The sequence below is a fragment of the Cygnus atratus genome, chromosome 14, assembly GCF_013377495.2.
Source record: "Cygnus atratus isolate AKBS03 ecotype Queensland, Australia chromosome 14, CAtr_DNAZoo_HiC_assembly, whole genome shotgun sequence".
In the NCBI taxonomy this organism is placed as follows: Eukaryota; Metazoa; Chordata; class Aves; order Anseriformes; family Anatidae; genus Cygnus; species Cygnus atratus.
This window is the reverse complement of record NC_066375.1, coordinates 631,705-647,533: the sequence shown is the minus strand read 5'-3', so window position 1 is coordinate 647,533 and position 15,829 is coordinate 631,705. Positions and strand designations below refer to the sequence as shown.

The window sequence follows — 15,829 nt, the reverse complement described above, 5'->3', positions numbered from 1 at the left end:
TCTCATCCCCCAGGTTCCACGAGCCAAGGCATTGTACACCTACCGAGGGCACAATCCCGGCGAGCTGAGGTTCAACAAAGGGGACATCATCATGCTGCTCCGACAGCTGGATGAGAACTGGTACCTGGGTGAGGCCAACGGGATCAGCGGTGTTTTCCCAGCCAGCTCTGTACAAGTCATCAAGCACCTGCCCCTGCCACCACCCCTCTGCAGAGCACTTTACAACTTTGACCTGAGAAGCAGGGACAAAAGTGAAAACAAAGAGTGCCTGACATTTCACAAGGTAACACCACCCTGCGCAGCCAAAGGCTGGGTGATAGGGGCTGGGCTGGTTTTCTTCTTTGGATTGTATTGCGTTCTGCTGCTTCACAGCACTAGAGCAGATCTTTTGAAAATCAGGAAGGTTTCAGACACTGACAGCAGTGGCTAAAGCCCCATGGCTCCCTGAGGGCACGTGCAGACACGGCCAGGACGAGGTCATCTTGAGCAGCAATTTCAGTCCCTCGGTTCAGCTGCTTTAGCTGACGAGGAGCAGCTGCTGGTGGTGGGCTGCTCTCAGCACCACAACACACCAAGGAGAGCCTTAACAGATACCCACTGACATATTAAAGAAAATTGCTTCCAGTCTGGTAATACCTCATTTCTGCAGCTCGAACATATTCAGCCAATGCACATGCTGGCAGGGTAGGACCTGAACTTTTGCTGCCTTTGCTTTTATTCCCCAAAGGCTGCAGAGCTTGCATTTGCTCTCAGTTAGAGGACACACTTTTCTGAGTAACTGCACCTCCCAGCAAAGTCAACTGTCCCTATACTGTCAAAAGGAGGTGAGGCATCACAAAGCAAAGCAGAGAAAGCAGTGCCTGGAGGCATCAGTGTCCTAGCAGGGAAGCCACCTCTGTTCTCACCAGCTGGCAGCACAGGCCGAGGCTCTTCTAGCTCTCCCCAGCAGAAAGGAGAGGCAGGGGGGGAGGCTGTGGTCCAGGCCAGGTGTCTGAGGAGTCAGAGCCGGATGTGGGGAGGCCAGGGGATGGGAAATCAAATAGCCAGGAGCCAGATGTGGTTTCTGACTAAGAAGGGAAGGAAACAAAAGAAAAAACAGTTCAGAACAGGGCTGCACATCAGCAGCAGCCCTATGAAGTGGGGGTTTTCAGCTTGCTAGCGCAGATGCGGAGAGCCTGGGCAGCCAGCAGTCCTTCCTTTGTCATTAGGATTTACTTATTAGCAGGAGGCGCCTTCCTCAGCTTCCTGCTGTCTGCATTTGTTTTTTCTCTTCCACTTTATTTGCCTTTGTTTCAGGGCTTACTCACTCTGTTTATTCGCTTTTGGGAGGCTGTGCTCCCCTCCTCTCCCGCAGCAGAGTTCACACATGGGAAGTGAGCACACATCTAAAACAAACAGATGCTTCTTCAAAGAGGCACGAACATCCTCCTCTCCCCGAGTTCTGCAACACCCGTCAGCTGTTACTGCATGGAGTTTGGGAAGACTGGCACAGTAACTTCAGCAGCTCCCCTCTGCAGAAGCCTCCAGGCGATGCGGGTGCTCCTCCCGCTGGGCAGAGCACTCCTGGGGAGCCCTCTCGCTGCAAGCCCCTGTAAACGGTTTCCTCCAGGAGCCGCAGCAGGCAGGGGAACCCTAGCAGAGGCACGGCGGAGCCTTGGATGGGTGATGCCAGATTTCACAGAACCACCAAGTCACAGAATGTCTGAGGGCCGCTGGGTCCATCTGGCTTCTCAGGAGAAGCTGCAGAGAGCTGGCCACAAGCCTGGCCCAAAATGTGTGCGGCACTGAAGAGCACCTCTTGCTCTTGTTCAAGGAAGTAGTCGGCAGCCAGGTCCGATTTGCCTGTCTGAGCCTGAAGAGTCATTCACCTGCTGCAAGAGAAACACAAAATCTCCACCAATGCAGGCAGAAGGTTCGTGCTTGTACCCTGCACGGGCATAAATAATTTGGCCAGCAGGACCCAGCCTTCTCTGACCCCTAGAACCTCAGAGCAGATAAAAGTTTAAACCCAAACTTTGTGCATTAGTTCAAAAGAGAGAAAAACAAATTTTTTTTCTTGTAGAATTCTCTTAACTTGCCCCCCATAAACCTACAGCAGATTTCATTAAAATGATAAAATCAAAACATATTAAAAATTGACAAGATTTAATTTTGCTGGATTGCTCAGAAACGTGAGTCCTTCTAAAGAGATTTAGCTATCGGTCAATACAAACTAGCTTTTTTCCTCCAGAGCATTTCAAATACCTACACTCCAGTAACATCAGGTTATTTCAGCTCCCGAAGTAATGATCTGAGTTTCTTGGCATCGTGACACCAATTACCTAGACACTTACGCAGGGATTTTTTGCTTCGTTCGTAGCTAAAACGCCATTTTCATTATTAGTTCTGGGCATGGTGATTACAGAAGCATTTCCACGCGGTGGAAACCTTCAAACAAGTGGAAAGCTCCTCTGCTTTTCATGTCTCCTCTGTCAGACGCGTGTCCATGGTCCCAATTCAGCCACGCTTGCACCTTTAAATTAAAAACATGTTTGAGCATTGTGCTGAATAAGGACAGAGGAGCTTGCGTTTCAGAATAAATACATACCAAAAGCTTTGCCGAACAGAGGACTTTGCAGGGGACACACCGGCGAGGCTGCCTAACAAGGCTGCTTTGTGAAATTACAGGGCGAGCCCATCTTCACACCCACCATCCACCTCTCCCACAAGAGACGGCTGGTAACAATGTGCTCCTGCCTTTCAGGGTGATATCATCACCGTCATCAGCAGAGTTGATGGAAACTGGGCAGAGGGCAAGTTAGGCGACAAAGTAGGGATCTTCCCTGTCCTGTTCGTGGAGGTAGGTACAGCCGCTCGCACCTGTGCTTCCATCACACCTCGTGCTGGCCGCTGCCACGTCCCGGGCAGATCGAGCCCCTGTGCCCCGTCCCACCGCAGTGAAGCCTCCTCGGCACGGAGAAACTGGGGGGCAAAGCCCCAAACCCGGGCAGAGCACCGGAGCCGCCCCTCGCAGGCGCCTGTCCCGGCACAACCTGGCCGCGGCATCCTCCCCCAGAGCCCCTGCAGCCGCCCGCTCCCGGCCAGCCCTTTGTGAGCACCGGTCTAGACATTAATTGTGTTCCTACGGCTCAGCTGGGGATGCAGGGTGTACATGGCACCAACAAGAATTCCTAGAAATAAAATTAATACTTATAATCATCATAATTACAGCAAGCACCTCTTTGTGGCTATTTTATAAAAGGACATCAGTAAAACATCTAATTTGAAGCTCTAATATATTTTGTAAAACGTCTTTTCATTTAATGAAACCATTTTAGCTTTAGAAATGACTTATCTAACTCTGGCGTTAACAGAAATAAGTTAGCTAGGGACACATAAAGACACCAGGGAATTCGTTGTGGAGAAACTTATTAGTTATGGGGAAAGCAAAGGTAGATCTACTTTGGGAAACGTGAGGCTTTTCTTGGCTTTGATGTTTCAGTTTGTGCACCAGTCCCCTGGTGTTAGAAAAGGCAGAAAATTGGTTTTGGTTCTGGTTAGTCTGATTACATATATAAATGACAATATTACCACCTTATATGTATACATATGCATACACTATGCTTTTTAAAACTTGCTTTAAGAAGTGAGGAGGAGGGAAATGTGAAAACAATCCATGCTTTAAAATGATAACGCTTGAGAGACAACTACCTGTTCTGTGTTAGCCTAATTCTCGTTCATCCGCGGAGCCAGGCATATTGCCTCACATGAGTGGGTGAGAATCTCAAAGTTTTGCAATTCGTTAATGTCAGCAGTAAATCATGATTAATTCCTTTGGCAGTCATCGTGGTGAAAAACATTGTCACCACATGCCCTTTGCTATTAATACTGTAGTGATCAGCAGTTTCCAAGAAATACTGCTTGATTGTTGCCTGTATGCAAACTCAGGGCCTGGCTCTTCTCTCATTAAAACCGATGGTTACCAAGCTGGGCTCTTTTCAGGGGCAACAGCAATGAGCCATGAATGTCTCGGGCTACGGAGATGTAATGGGGGGCTCCAGCTTTGCTCGGGAAGCTGCTGTCAGTGACAGCTTCTCTAAGTCAGTTCCTAAATTCAGCTGTAGAGATGTGGCATCCCATTGCCAGGCGCACCTGAGCTTGCCAGCACTCCGCAGAACAGGAAGGTGTGCCCAAATGTCCCCTCTGATTTAGAGCTGACTTTATTACAATGCTGCTGGTGAGCCAGCCATCTCTTTGTGTACCTCTGCAAGTCAAGGGCTTAGACAAGGGATGAAGTTTCTGCAAAGTATCGGGGGGCATTTAGCCTCACTGATGTTCTGTCTAAGCAACAAATTTTTCAAACCAATTTAAATTTCACTGTGAGCTCTACATGCGTAATTTTGCATTCAGAATTTGTCACTGAAAACATAGCAGGGACATAACTGAGCCACAACTTGTACAGATCACCTGCAAACCTGCAATCTGCCCGCTGCTGTGCTGCTGGGCAGCAGAAAGCTCCTGAGCAGCCCCTGGGCTGAGCCTGTGGGAAGGGGAACCGCTGCAGCGGCATCACCAGCCTTTCCTTCTGCCTCTTCCAGCCCAACACGACGGCCAGGCAGCTCCTGCAGACCAGCAAGAGCCACTGGCCGCCCCCGTTTAAGTGTGCGTCGCTGCGAACGGCCTCTCCCAAAGCGAAGGGCAGGGAGCCGCCCGCGCTCCACAAGGCGCCCGACTCCCGGCGGAAGAGTCTGCGGCCATTCTCCATCACCACCGCCCTCAACACCCTGAACCGTATGGTGCACGCGCCCACCGACCGGCCGGCGCTGGAGATCAGCTCCCCGGTGCTCATCAGCTCCAGCAACCCCAGCGTGGCCGCCCCCAGCAGCGAGCAGGCGGACGCCCCCCAGGGCTCCCCTGCCCAGGTGAGGGAGCGGTGCGGCGGGGGGTGCGGGTTCTGGATGGAAACGCTGGGTGTGTAGGCAGGCACCCAGAAAGCTGAAGCACACATGTGCAAAGACACAATACCCAGGCTGACAGCATCAGTGAGATAATGTCATCCGCAGCATCAGGCTGCCTGCGATGTTTTCCCCTCCTTTTGAATTGAAAGGTCTGTCCGTAGAGTCTGGGGACTCCAGGGAATTCACAGAAAGAGAAATGAAGTTATCAGAGTAACTAAACTCAGATAAAGTGCTCTCCTGTTCCAGTTCCTACACTACTGAGGTGAGCTCCCAGAGAAAACATAGACCTTCACTTGCAGAATCCAGTATTTTTAATTTTAGAAGGGTCAGTGTGGAACACAAATCCCCAGGGGCACTCACCAGGCCTCGCTCCCCCCTTGTGCAGGGGAGCCAGTGGCTGGTAACAGCCTTCTGCTCTAACCCCATGCTTAAAAGAAAGGCAGGACCCTGCTCTTTTTATTGATGGTCATTAATTTTTTTTTGGTGAGTCTCAAGCACATGAGGAGTTCCAGCACTGGCACAGGCTGCCCAGAGAGGTGGTGGAGTCTCCTCCTTGGAGATCTTCAACGTGGTGCTGGATGCCCTCCTCCAGGTGGCCCTGCTGGGGCAGGGGTTGGACCAGAGGGACCCTGAGGTGCCTCCAGCCCCAACCATCCTGCCATTCTGAGTCCCCAGCACCAAAACCCCGATTGAAACCCCAGCTGCTGTGCAGCATGCCTCACGTTCTGGTGACTCTGAACACAGCCTTTTCTCTGCCTGGGATTTGGTCCAGGTGGATCTGGGGATGTTGGACACCTGTGGAGCGTTTCTGCTGGCACCGCGCATGTGGCACAGCCCGCAGCAACCGGGGCCGTACACCCGGAGCCCACTGGGTCCCCGGCACCGCAGCGCAGCCCCGTATGGGGCCAGCAGTGTGCTGCTCTAACCCTCAAAGGATCCTCCCCAGAGACAAGCTGATGGCAGGACAGGCTTCCTCACAAAAAGCAGCATTAGAACATATGCTGCAATAGTGGTTTGGCCTCCTGTTGCTCCTAAGAAGGGATATCAAGCCTCCTGAAAAGCAGTCAGGGTTGCTGCCCTGTCCTAAATCAGCCTGCTGCCTGCCTCTCTCCGCTTCCAGATGAATGGCTCCTGCCGTGGGAGGGCAATTACCAGGGAGGCCCTGCCTGCCTGCAGGCTAAACCCAAGACTGTGCTGAGAGAAGCTGAACTTGGGGCTGAGCTAATAAAAGTAGACTGACCTTTTGGACTATATCCTCTCCTTATTTTAGGAGGCAAAAGAGTTGCATTCCTTCTTCACACTCTGACTAAAGATCTCAATACAGGATCTTCACAGATCATCTGAAATGGGAGAAAAAAAGGTTTTGTTTAGATTTATATGGCATCTTTCATACTCAAGGTTGCTCTAACATTTTATAAAGCAATAAGGCAGCGCCTGGTAGTTCAGTGTCTATGCAATAAAACCCAGCAGGCATTTTGTACTTAGCAATAGCCTGTGAAGAGCCTTGGATGTTAGATCCTGGTTTCTGTGAGAGGAAATGAAGCCTTACAATAGAACTATAATTCAATTGAAATGGTATCATGTCTCATGAACCCAATATAATTTTACCAAAAGTGTCTCAGCGTGAGCTATTGTCAACAGCATAAGCAATAGAGTGAATGTGTTAACTTGTTGCCTTAGAATGGTTTGAATTTCCTTTCTTCTAAGCAGTATTTTTTCTCCTGCAGACTTAGAGGGGTATCTATGTGCTGTGCATGTGGCCACAGAGGTTGCAGCTTTTCCTCTTTCCATCTCCATCTTTGGGTTACGGTATTTGACTGAGGTGGAAGTCTGAGACTCTAGCACAAGTCTCGATTTGAACTGCCAGCCAGATACTGCTGGTCGTATCCCACTGAGGACACATACAGCTCCGTGACAGTAATCGGCTTGAACAGCCACGGTGCTGAAACTGATGATAAGGGAACCCTCCTGTTTAGAACAGAAGCTCCAGGACTGAGGAGCAATGGAAGGAGCGAGAGCTGATGCTGTCCCAAGGGCTAGTCTGCCCAGGCGGCAGCCTCCTGTGGAGGTTTAGCCTTGGTAGTAAGTGCTGGGACTTTGGAAAAGCCTCATGTGGCTTGTGCGTGTCTGAAAGCGTGGTGGTTCCATGACAATTCCTTTCATAGACAGAGCATCACTGGGAAGGAAAGGAATCACCAGCTGAGCGAGTTTCGAGAACAAAGTAGGCAGTGGTTTATCCCTCCTGTCCTGTGGGGAGAGGCTGAGGGACCTGGGACTGTTCAGCCTGGAGGAGACTCAGGGGGGTCTTACCAATGCCTATAAATACATGCAGGGAAGTGCAGGGAGGACAGAGCCAGGCTCTGTTCAGTGGTGCGCAGCACCAGGACAAGAGGCACTGGGCACAAACTGGAGGTGCGTGATGGTGGCACAGAGCAGCGAGCTCAGTAGCTTGGACCTTCCTGCACCAGGGCCGGGCACTGCTTCTCCTCACCCTTTCCCTTAAAGCGTTTTGCCAGTGGCTGAGGGACGAGCCCATGGGCCCAGCACTGGTGAGGGCCAGGCGGCAGCGCTGCTTCCTCCACCTCACGCGATAGGCCTTGGCCCTCCGTCTGTGAGACAGAGATAACGAAACCTCCCCGCCTCTGCGGGCTGAGAGACCTCGCTAATCTCCTAATGTTTGTAAAGCACTTGGAGATCCTCCAAGCAAGGCATTGCAGAGGTGCAGGGTATTACGGCCACGTGCTGCCCCCTGCTTGGCACGACTCTTCTGGAGGAGAGGGATTGCGTTGTCCTTGCTCCAGTTAATCCTCTGCCTCCCTGCTGAGCGTGTAAACAAGGCTGCCAGCTAAAACCAATCAAAAAAGTTCAGATTAAATTGTTTGGCTTTTGCCATTTGAAAGATAATGGGACTTTCAAGTGCAAGGGAAGGGTCCACCTTCCCTAGAAAAAGTCTGTTTTCTTTGAAAGGCCTTACACCTTGATTGCTGAATCAGTTTGCAAGCAGCAAGGAAATATTTCCATTAACGCATGCTGTCCTGCAGCTCCCAACATGATACAGGCCAGTGCCTTTCCTTCCTGGTACAGCGGGGATCACCACCAGTGTGCTGCAAGCCTGCTGGCCGAGGGGCAGGTGCTGCTGTGTGTCCCAGGGGACACGGCCCAAGGAGAGGGGAGAGGGAGGAGGAGGCGGCATGCAGACCTGTGATGTCATTTGAGCCCTTCAGTAGAATTCCTTAATTGAAAAATTTTGTATAGTCAGTATAGTTGGCTAATATAGTTTGTTGGATTTTTTTATCTACATTTTTTATATGCTTGTGGAATAGGATTAGCATTTCCCATATCTAGTAGCTCCAGTACCTGTTTATACTGCTCGTTCCGTCAAGCAGCTCTGAATGGCTAACCCACGTTGCACTGGCAGCTGAGTGAAACATCTCCATGTCATGCTCCCTGCATCGGGACGCTTCCTTCAGCCTGCGGAGTACACTGGAGATGGAAGAGCAGTTTACCAGCCTCAGAGGGGTCATCCTATTTATCCTAAACCCTTGAAATTAACTGCTGAACTAATGAAATGGTAATCACGGCCCTCACATTATCCAGGCGTAGTTTCCTCTCTGCTTTTACCCACGCCACCTCTCTAGTTCCCTTTGCTAGAGGTAGGATGTACATGAGAGCCTCTGACCCACTTGTGCCTGTCCTCCTTTACTGGCCTAGATAAATTAGCCATGATGCTCAGCAAATGTTTTCTCCCGAGGCAAGCAGGTGACATCTGTTAGCTGGTGGTAGCTAATGAGCACGGGCTGGCATTGCAGGGCACACCAGCACCCAGACTGCCCCAAGTATGGAAGTGAGTGTCACAGCCTCTCAAGCTGAAGCTTGTTTCCTCTCTCATAACTCAGCCTCATCCCACATTCTGTGTTTTTGTGTTTGTGCACAAGAACAAAGACAGAAGTATCTGAAAGATATTTCTTTCAGAACGGTAGAAAGAAAAAGGAAACCTGTATCTGTCCGTCTGTCCTCAACATCTAAAGCCTGCAGCAGTTGTGCAGCAGGACTTCCGTGCTGTTACCCAAGCGAGTTTTAAACCCAGAACTCTGACAGCAGAAGGGGGCTGAGGTTCTTCCTTTAAGCACAGAAGAGTTCTGCGAGGGGAGGACAAGCCGGGCGCTGGGGCCCTGGTAGACTCTGCCCAGGTGCAGGGCGGTGGGGAAGGGGCAGCTCCAGCCAAGCGCCCGTCTGCGCGGGGCTCTCCTTGCTGCTTTCCCTCCTCTGCCCAAGGGGCCTGCACTATGCACGTGCAGATGCTTGTGGAGCTCCTCAGCCACAGACATGGTAAACAGCTTTAATAACAATTATTAAAGGATCACTGGGGCAAAGGCTGTATTTTTTGAGGTTTTAGATAATGCCAGTGCTCCCAGCTGGAGGTAAATAACTAACAAGTAAAAGAACAAGGATTATACAGTCTTACCTGGCAGACGTGACAGTCTCCTCCTGGTTAGCAAAGTGTGGGTCAGAAATGTTTTTTTTCCAAGCTCCTTTTTCTTCCTGAATCAAAGATGAACCTGCACCAAGAGCTGCAACTGCAAATCTAGACACATCCCATTTATTCCTGTTGGAAATACATAGACATGATATTTGTCTGCTCAACGCCTTGTTTCTTTATTTGCTTCAGGGAACTCGTCCTCATTTTAGCAATGCACATAGGGGGTGCAAGTGCATCGGACACAGGTGGACAACCTCACAGTGAGTGGGAAAGCTGAGTTCCTTGCTTACAGAATGGGAGAAGCTCCACCAGCCCCACTGAGCCGTGCCCTGGAAAGTGTGTCAGTGTTAAATCAGGAAGGGAAGGGACCTGCTAAGCCAGAAGACCCCTCCAGCAGCAGGTCTGTGGCTGCATGGCAGACGGATGGTGCACATCAACCCTCTTCTTGTGTACCTGCAGCTCCACTGCCGAGACTGACACCAACAGCCAGCATTACTTGTCTTGTAGACTGGGGCATGGAGCCAGGCAATTGTCTCCTACGTAATAAACTGAGATACTCATTTCATTCCCTGCAATCTGCTGGAGATATCAAGAGAAGCAAGTAATTGCTGCTAGGCAGGGTTACACTTGAATCAGTTGTCTCCTCTAGATCTACCATTACGTGGTACTCCTCAGAGCCACAGGCCAACGGAAATCCTCTCTTTAAGACTGTGTCTTTTTTTCTTTTTTTTTGGAAGCATGGGTGGCGCCTGTCAAATGCTTTCAGTTGCTCTCCCAGTGGCTAAGATAAGCCTATACTCAGACTAACATATTGGTTTCTTTCTCCCTGTAGGTCAGTGCATCTTACTACCCCACTTCGGGATCGCTGGGGCACTCAGCAGCCATTGTCACTCTTCCCCACCTGCAGCACCACCTATCAGCCAACATGTACGTAAGGAAACGAACACCAGGGGTGTCGTGCCATGTTCTGTACCTTCGCCTGAGCTGAGCCAGCCCTGCCAGAGGCTGTCGTGTGTCAGGAGATGCAGGCGGAGCAGAGTGCGGGTGCCGTGTGTCCGGGTCCGAGTGCCTATCCATGCATGAGTGTCCGTGGCAGTTCTGAACAGGAGGTCGCAGAGACCTACTGTGGCAGCTGAAGATTAATTTTAGGGAAATCAGGGGATACGGAAGAATATAGATACACTGATGGAAACATTTGAGACAGATTTCAAATTACTGTGCTCATCTTTTTGAATTATTATATTCCCCACAGGTGAACTATCTTTGCACCTTACTACCTCACTTCTGTATTTATACACATATAGTTTCACCCACTTATCAATGGTACATTTAAAATTTTTAAATATAAAGAAACTAATCACACCTTAAGTGAGCCTAATTATTTACTCTAAGACAGTGAAGATCACTGACGTTTTGAATGATCAAATCTTTTAAAAGTTTCCCAGAGTTAAAATTAGCAGGTAAATATATTGTGATGATTTGTTTTCCTCTGAATAAGATTCAGCAGCCTGACACTGTGGAAAGCTACACAACAACAACCAAATAGCAACAAGCTGTCTACATGGTAATTAGCACCTTCCCAGTATTGAGCCAGACCTTTGGATACAGTAGTACACATGAGCAATATCTAGAAATCTTTTCTACTTTCATGATATTTGCTATTTTCTTGCATTAGCATAGGTCATCCAAGACTGCTGCACACAAACACAGTAATTCCTAACTATAAGAATGCTCCTGAAGCCTTAAAATAATTTTCAGAATGAGGATTGTATTTTAGTGTTTTATCAGCTGCCTGTTTGGCTCAGCTCCTTTTTCAACCCTACAATATGAAACCAGTCTGTGCGTGTCCTGCCCCTGAAGATAAATCCTGTATAAAATAAGCCACTGCAGAATCAGAACACCCTTACGCTGAACTTTGTCTGGTCTGTGCAAGTAGCAGCAGCAGAAGTTATTTTATAGACAGACTTTTTTAGACAAACTGTCAGCTGATTTTTCTGAACAACAGGGAGAGAGAACAAACCATTTTAAAAGTTATGGGATAGTATTTGACAGTCTGCTGTTTTCATTTTATTTTTTTTTAATAATAACTGCTAATTGCCGCACAGTCCGTAATAGCTGGGAGCAGATCACATCCCCCTCTCCAAGGAAAAATGAAATTTCAAATGAATTTCTAGACCAGTTTCTTCACTAGTCCGGACCAGAGCCAACTCCCTCCTCATTCGTCTGCTTCACTCTTAAAAGCCCCCCAGCGTCAGTGACTGAGGTTCCAGCATGTGTTTCTGCACGGCTGTGGTCGCAGGAGGACAAGGGGAGCGAGGAGGACGGGGTTCAAGCACTCGCGCTGCTTCTGTCGCCCTGTGCTGCCGTGCTCCCTCCCGCACCTCCAGATGATGCTCAGGGCAAGCAGTTGCAAGGCCTCTTGCTCACCAGGTGCTTCAAAGGCAGAACGCATTCCTGATGCTATCACCTGGACAGGGCACCATGCTGCACTCTTTCATAGTGCCTTGCCTTAGGACAGGTCCACGTTGGTCCTTAATCAGTTATTCCAATGGAGCACCTGCTGGGTAAGGAGGAGAACAGCAGCCTTCTCCTCCCCGATGCTTGCTTGTCGCCCTTGGCTGGCTTGGCTGGCACTTCTGGGACAGCAACCACTGATGAGATCTGCTTTGTTCTTCATTCCTGCTGGCTTTTCTTTTATTCATATCCCCTTTGGCCTAAAGTTACAGGCTGTTTCTTTCCTGCAAGTTCTCTCCACAGTTACAGCAACACCCAAAGACTTGATGCAAGTGCTGGTGGAGGAGGCTTCAGGCAAACAGCCTCTCACCCAAACCCAGCAGCATCACCTCCTCAGCACAGCTAAAACCAGGCGCTTCGGGGCATGATCCAGCCGCTTCGCACGGAGGCAGTGGCTTCTCTGCAGGCTGCCTTCCCTCCCCTTCACCTCCCCCTTCGTCTCCCCAGGTGCGTGGCTCTCCACTCCTACATGGCTCACGGACCAGACGAGCTGGAGCTGCAGAAAGGAGAAGGGGTCCGCATCTTTGGGAAATACCACGACGGCTGGCTGCGGGGCATGTCGCTGGTCACGGGAAGAGTGGGGATCTTCCCGAGCAACTACGTCGCTCCTCTTTTCAGGTCTTATTTTTCTTATATGGAACAGAAACATGTGGAGAGAGGGGTGGGTCACATGTAGGATGCTGTGTCTTCTCGTCCCCCCGGTGGAATCACCACATGGGATTCCTGCAGCACTAATAACAGCCAGTGACTCCTCGTGGGGTTGTGATGACAGAATCATAGGATGGTTTGGGTTGGAAGGGACCTTAAATATAATCTAATTTCAACCCCCAGCCATGGGCAGGGACACCTTCCACTGCTCTTTATTTCTCTGCCCACCTGCCTGGCTGCGTGCACTACGTGGGAATCACATCTCCCCCCAACACCCAGGGGCTGGTGCAGGGAGAAGTCAGGCAGCTGATGGGTTCAGCAGCACTGCCCCTGGAGTGGCACACAGCCCAGACACACCAACGGTGTGGTCAGCCTTCGTCTGCTGGTTTTAAATCTGGGATATTGGCAGGGACATCTCTATCTTCTCACACGGCTGTTTAATTCGGGCCAGGAGCTTGGGCAGACACCTGCAGGTGCCACCACACAGCGCGTGTTGGTGAGTTAGTCTGGGAGCCAGGCTGAGCAGCAGCTGGTCTGGTCTCAGACTCGCCTTTGTTCATTTTGGATGACACCACTCTTCTTTTTTCTGCCAGAAGGGAAACTATGAGCTGAAGGCTCTCTTAGAGTCAAAATACTGTCTTTAGAGCAGGAATTTAAATCCTAGAAGCCACTGATCTAATTAAACAAACATGCATTAGAAAAAGCAATAATTAGTATATAAAATTCAGGTGAGGAAAAAAAAATTGCCTGTGCCCTCAGTTCCCCTGATATTTGCTCAGGTTAGGCAAAGGCATGACAAAGAGCTTAGAAATGCAGTGCTGTGTCTGAAACAGAAAGCATGGGGATGAGCCAAGAAGCCTCTTTGCAGATTACCACGTTGTTATTTGGAAAAGCAACACCCAGTGTCTTGCTTGCTCCCAGCCCAGAGCCAGCATTCCCTCTTCCCCATTTTCTTGTGACATGGAAAAAACAGATCCCCTCCTTCCTTCATGAGCAGCTTTGCCTTGTACTGAGTAACTACCGTCAGAGGAAGACCAAGGAGATCTCAGCCTCTGCCTCTTCAGAGCATCCTGATGTCAATCCAAAACTTACTTGATCTCCAAGGTGTTCCTGCCACTTTTTGTTCATCTCCCCCTCATCTCCTCGCTCCCTAATTATATTCTGTTCTGCCCAATCTCCCAGTTCGAACTGGAGGTCCCAGTGCTGCTTGGGTCCCTGCACTGCCCTCCATGCACCTGCACTGATAACACCACGGCCCCGCCTCACTGATAAACGGAGCAGAACAAGTAGAGGAGAGCACAGCTCAGCCACCCCAACAAGCCTCACAAAGTGCTTCAACCACAAACACTGATTTGGGCACTATATTCTATCCTCCTGAACCACCTGTGCCATCTGTAGTATTTTCCACCAAAACCCTGGCACAGGAGCAGTGCAGGAGTATTTAAACCCACCGAGTTCACATTTGGGGCAAACTGCTGCTTTCCTTATGAAAAGCCTCTGAACACCAGCTCACAACCTTCTCCGTTGCCAGCAGGAAACCCAGCCTCTCCGACTCGAAGCTGCCTTCCCTGTATGCCTCGTGGACGCTGTCGACCGCCTCGCTCTCTTCCCAGGGGAGCATCTCGGAGAGCGGCCAGCGGCAGAGCCGGCCGCTGAAGGTGGCTGCGCTGCCCGTACCCGTGCCCTCACCCGGCAGGACCGTGGCCGCGCTGGGGGGCACGGGGCAGGCGTCGCTGCGGCGCGGCCGCGGCAGCACCAGGAAGAGTAAGTGCGGGGCCGGGGGTGCTGCCAGGGGGCTGGGAGGGGTCCTGAGCATTGCGGGGCGCCGAGCAAAGCGCTGGCAATCAAAGTAAGTGAAACAAAAGCCAGCAAGCTAAACGTGAACTGTGCTGAGACAATACGATCAGTCCCTAAGTGGGCTGAAGCAGTGGTCTTGGAAAACGGAAACCAGCAAATCCAGCTCCTGAACTGGGCAAAGCGATGGGAATCAAAAGAATCAGTGGATAGGCAGGAAAACCTTACACATCTGGGGGTGGAAGTCAGGGCAGTCTGGTCAACAAGCCTGAGTTCCCTGAAGGAGCTGGAGCGCCTAAACAGGTGGTTGCTGAGCACAGCGAACAGCCAAAAAGCTTCCGACAGCACTGCACAGAGGAGCTCGCTCGCGGGCCCCCGGGGACAGCCGGTGAGCGGTGCCAAGGCGCCCCCACGGAGCACGACTGGAATCAGGCACAAGGACAGGGATGCGAAGTTTGCTGCTGGTGTTGGGGTTTTCAACGCAGTCGTGTCTGAGGCTGGCTGCAAAGATCCACAAGATAATTTCACAACACCAAGCAACACAGGGAGCTAGAATGGTAGCTGAAACATCCATACACGGATGTGGAGAAGAATAAGCCCTAATTATGCACACACAGCATTGGGCCCTAAATTACTTGCATCCCTCTAGAGAGGGATTTTGGAGTTGTCACAGATGACTCTGAGAACTCCAACTCCATGCTCAGAAGCAATTAAAAAAGGTTAATTTGAAATATTATTTGAAGCAGGAATTATTAAGAAAGGAGCTCAGAACAAAAGAGTAAAACTCAGCTGTGCCATTGTAGGAGTTCTAGTGAACTCATATCCCGAATACCTCATATTTCTCTTAACTCAATAAGAATACAGTAAAATTACAAATAAGTATACAGAAGAATGATCAAGAGAATGGAATAACTTCTATTTCTGGAGCAAATTTTTTCAGCCTGGAAATATCCAAGGTGCATAAAATCATGAATAGGCTGAAGGTGAGAAAGGATACTTCACAAAAAAAGAAGAAGCAGGGGTAATCCAGTGAAATTGTGAAGTCAAGAGCTTCAACAGCAGAGAACTCGAGGAACAAAATTCTCCATATCAGTTCTATTTTCCTCTCCCACGCCGAGACCCAAAGCGAGCTCCCGTGGGAGCAGCCCCGTACCCAGCCCGTGCCCATCGAGTGCCCCGGGCTGAGCCAGCCCCAGGCAGAGACTCTGCGCCCCGCGTACCGGGGCACGTGGTGGCACTCGCAGGAGCAGGGGCGTTCACGGCTCCTTGCTGCGTGCCTGCAGGAGCCATTTCCTGAAGGAACGTCCTTGGCACGGTGCTAACCACGCCGACTCTGTGGTCAGCTATGTTGCCAGCCGCCGCAGCTCTGCAGCCACCGGCACACCACGGCCCACGTGGCGCACCGACTGACCGCCCTGCTGTGGCCGGCAGGGCAGGGCCGCACGCACACACCATC

The 15,829-nt window shown here is 50.5% G+C and overlaps 1 protein-coding gene across 1 annotated transcript in view; it reads left to right on the top strand.

The window, feature by feature from the left end:
* SH3RF2 (SH3 domain containing ring finger 2) overlaps positions 1 to 15,829 on the top strand; it is a 30,897-nt gene that overhangs the window by 12,745 nt on the left and 2,323 nt on the right. The window contains exons 2-6 of the mRNA XM_035560711.1: positions 14 to 283; positions 2,744 to 2,839; positions 4,578 to 4,901; positions 10,250 to 10,344; positions 14,114 to 14,343. Of these exons, the coding sequence (XP_035416604.1) occupies positions 14 to 283; positions 2,744 to 2,839; positions 4,578 to 4,901; positions 10,250 to 10,344; positions 14,114 to 14,343 (1,015 nt within the window). The remainder of the gene's footprint in view (positions 1 to 13; positions 284 to 2,743; positions 2,840 to 4,577; positions 4,902 to 10,249; positions 10,345 to 14,113; positions 14,344 to 15,829) is intronic.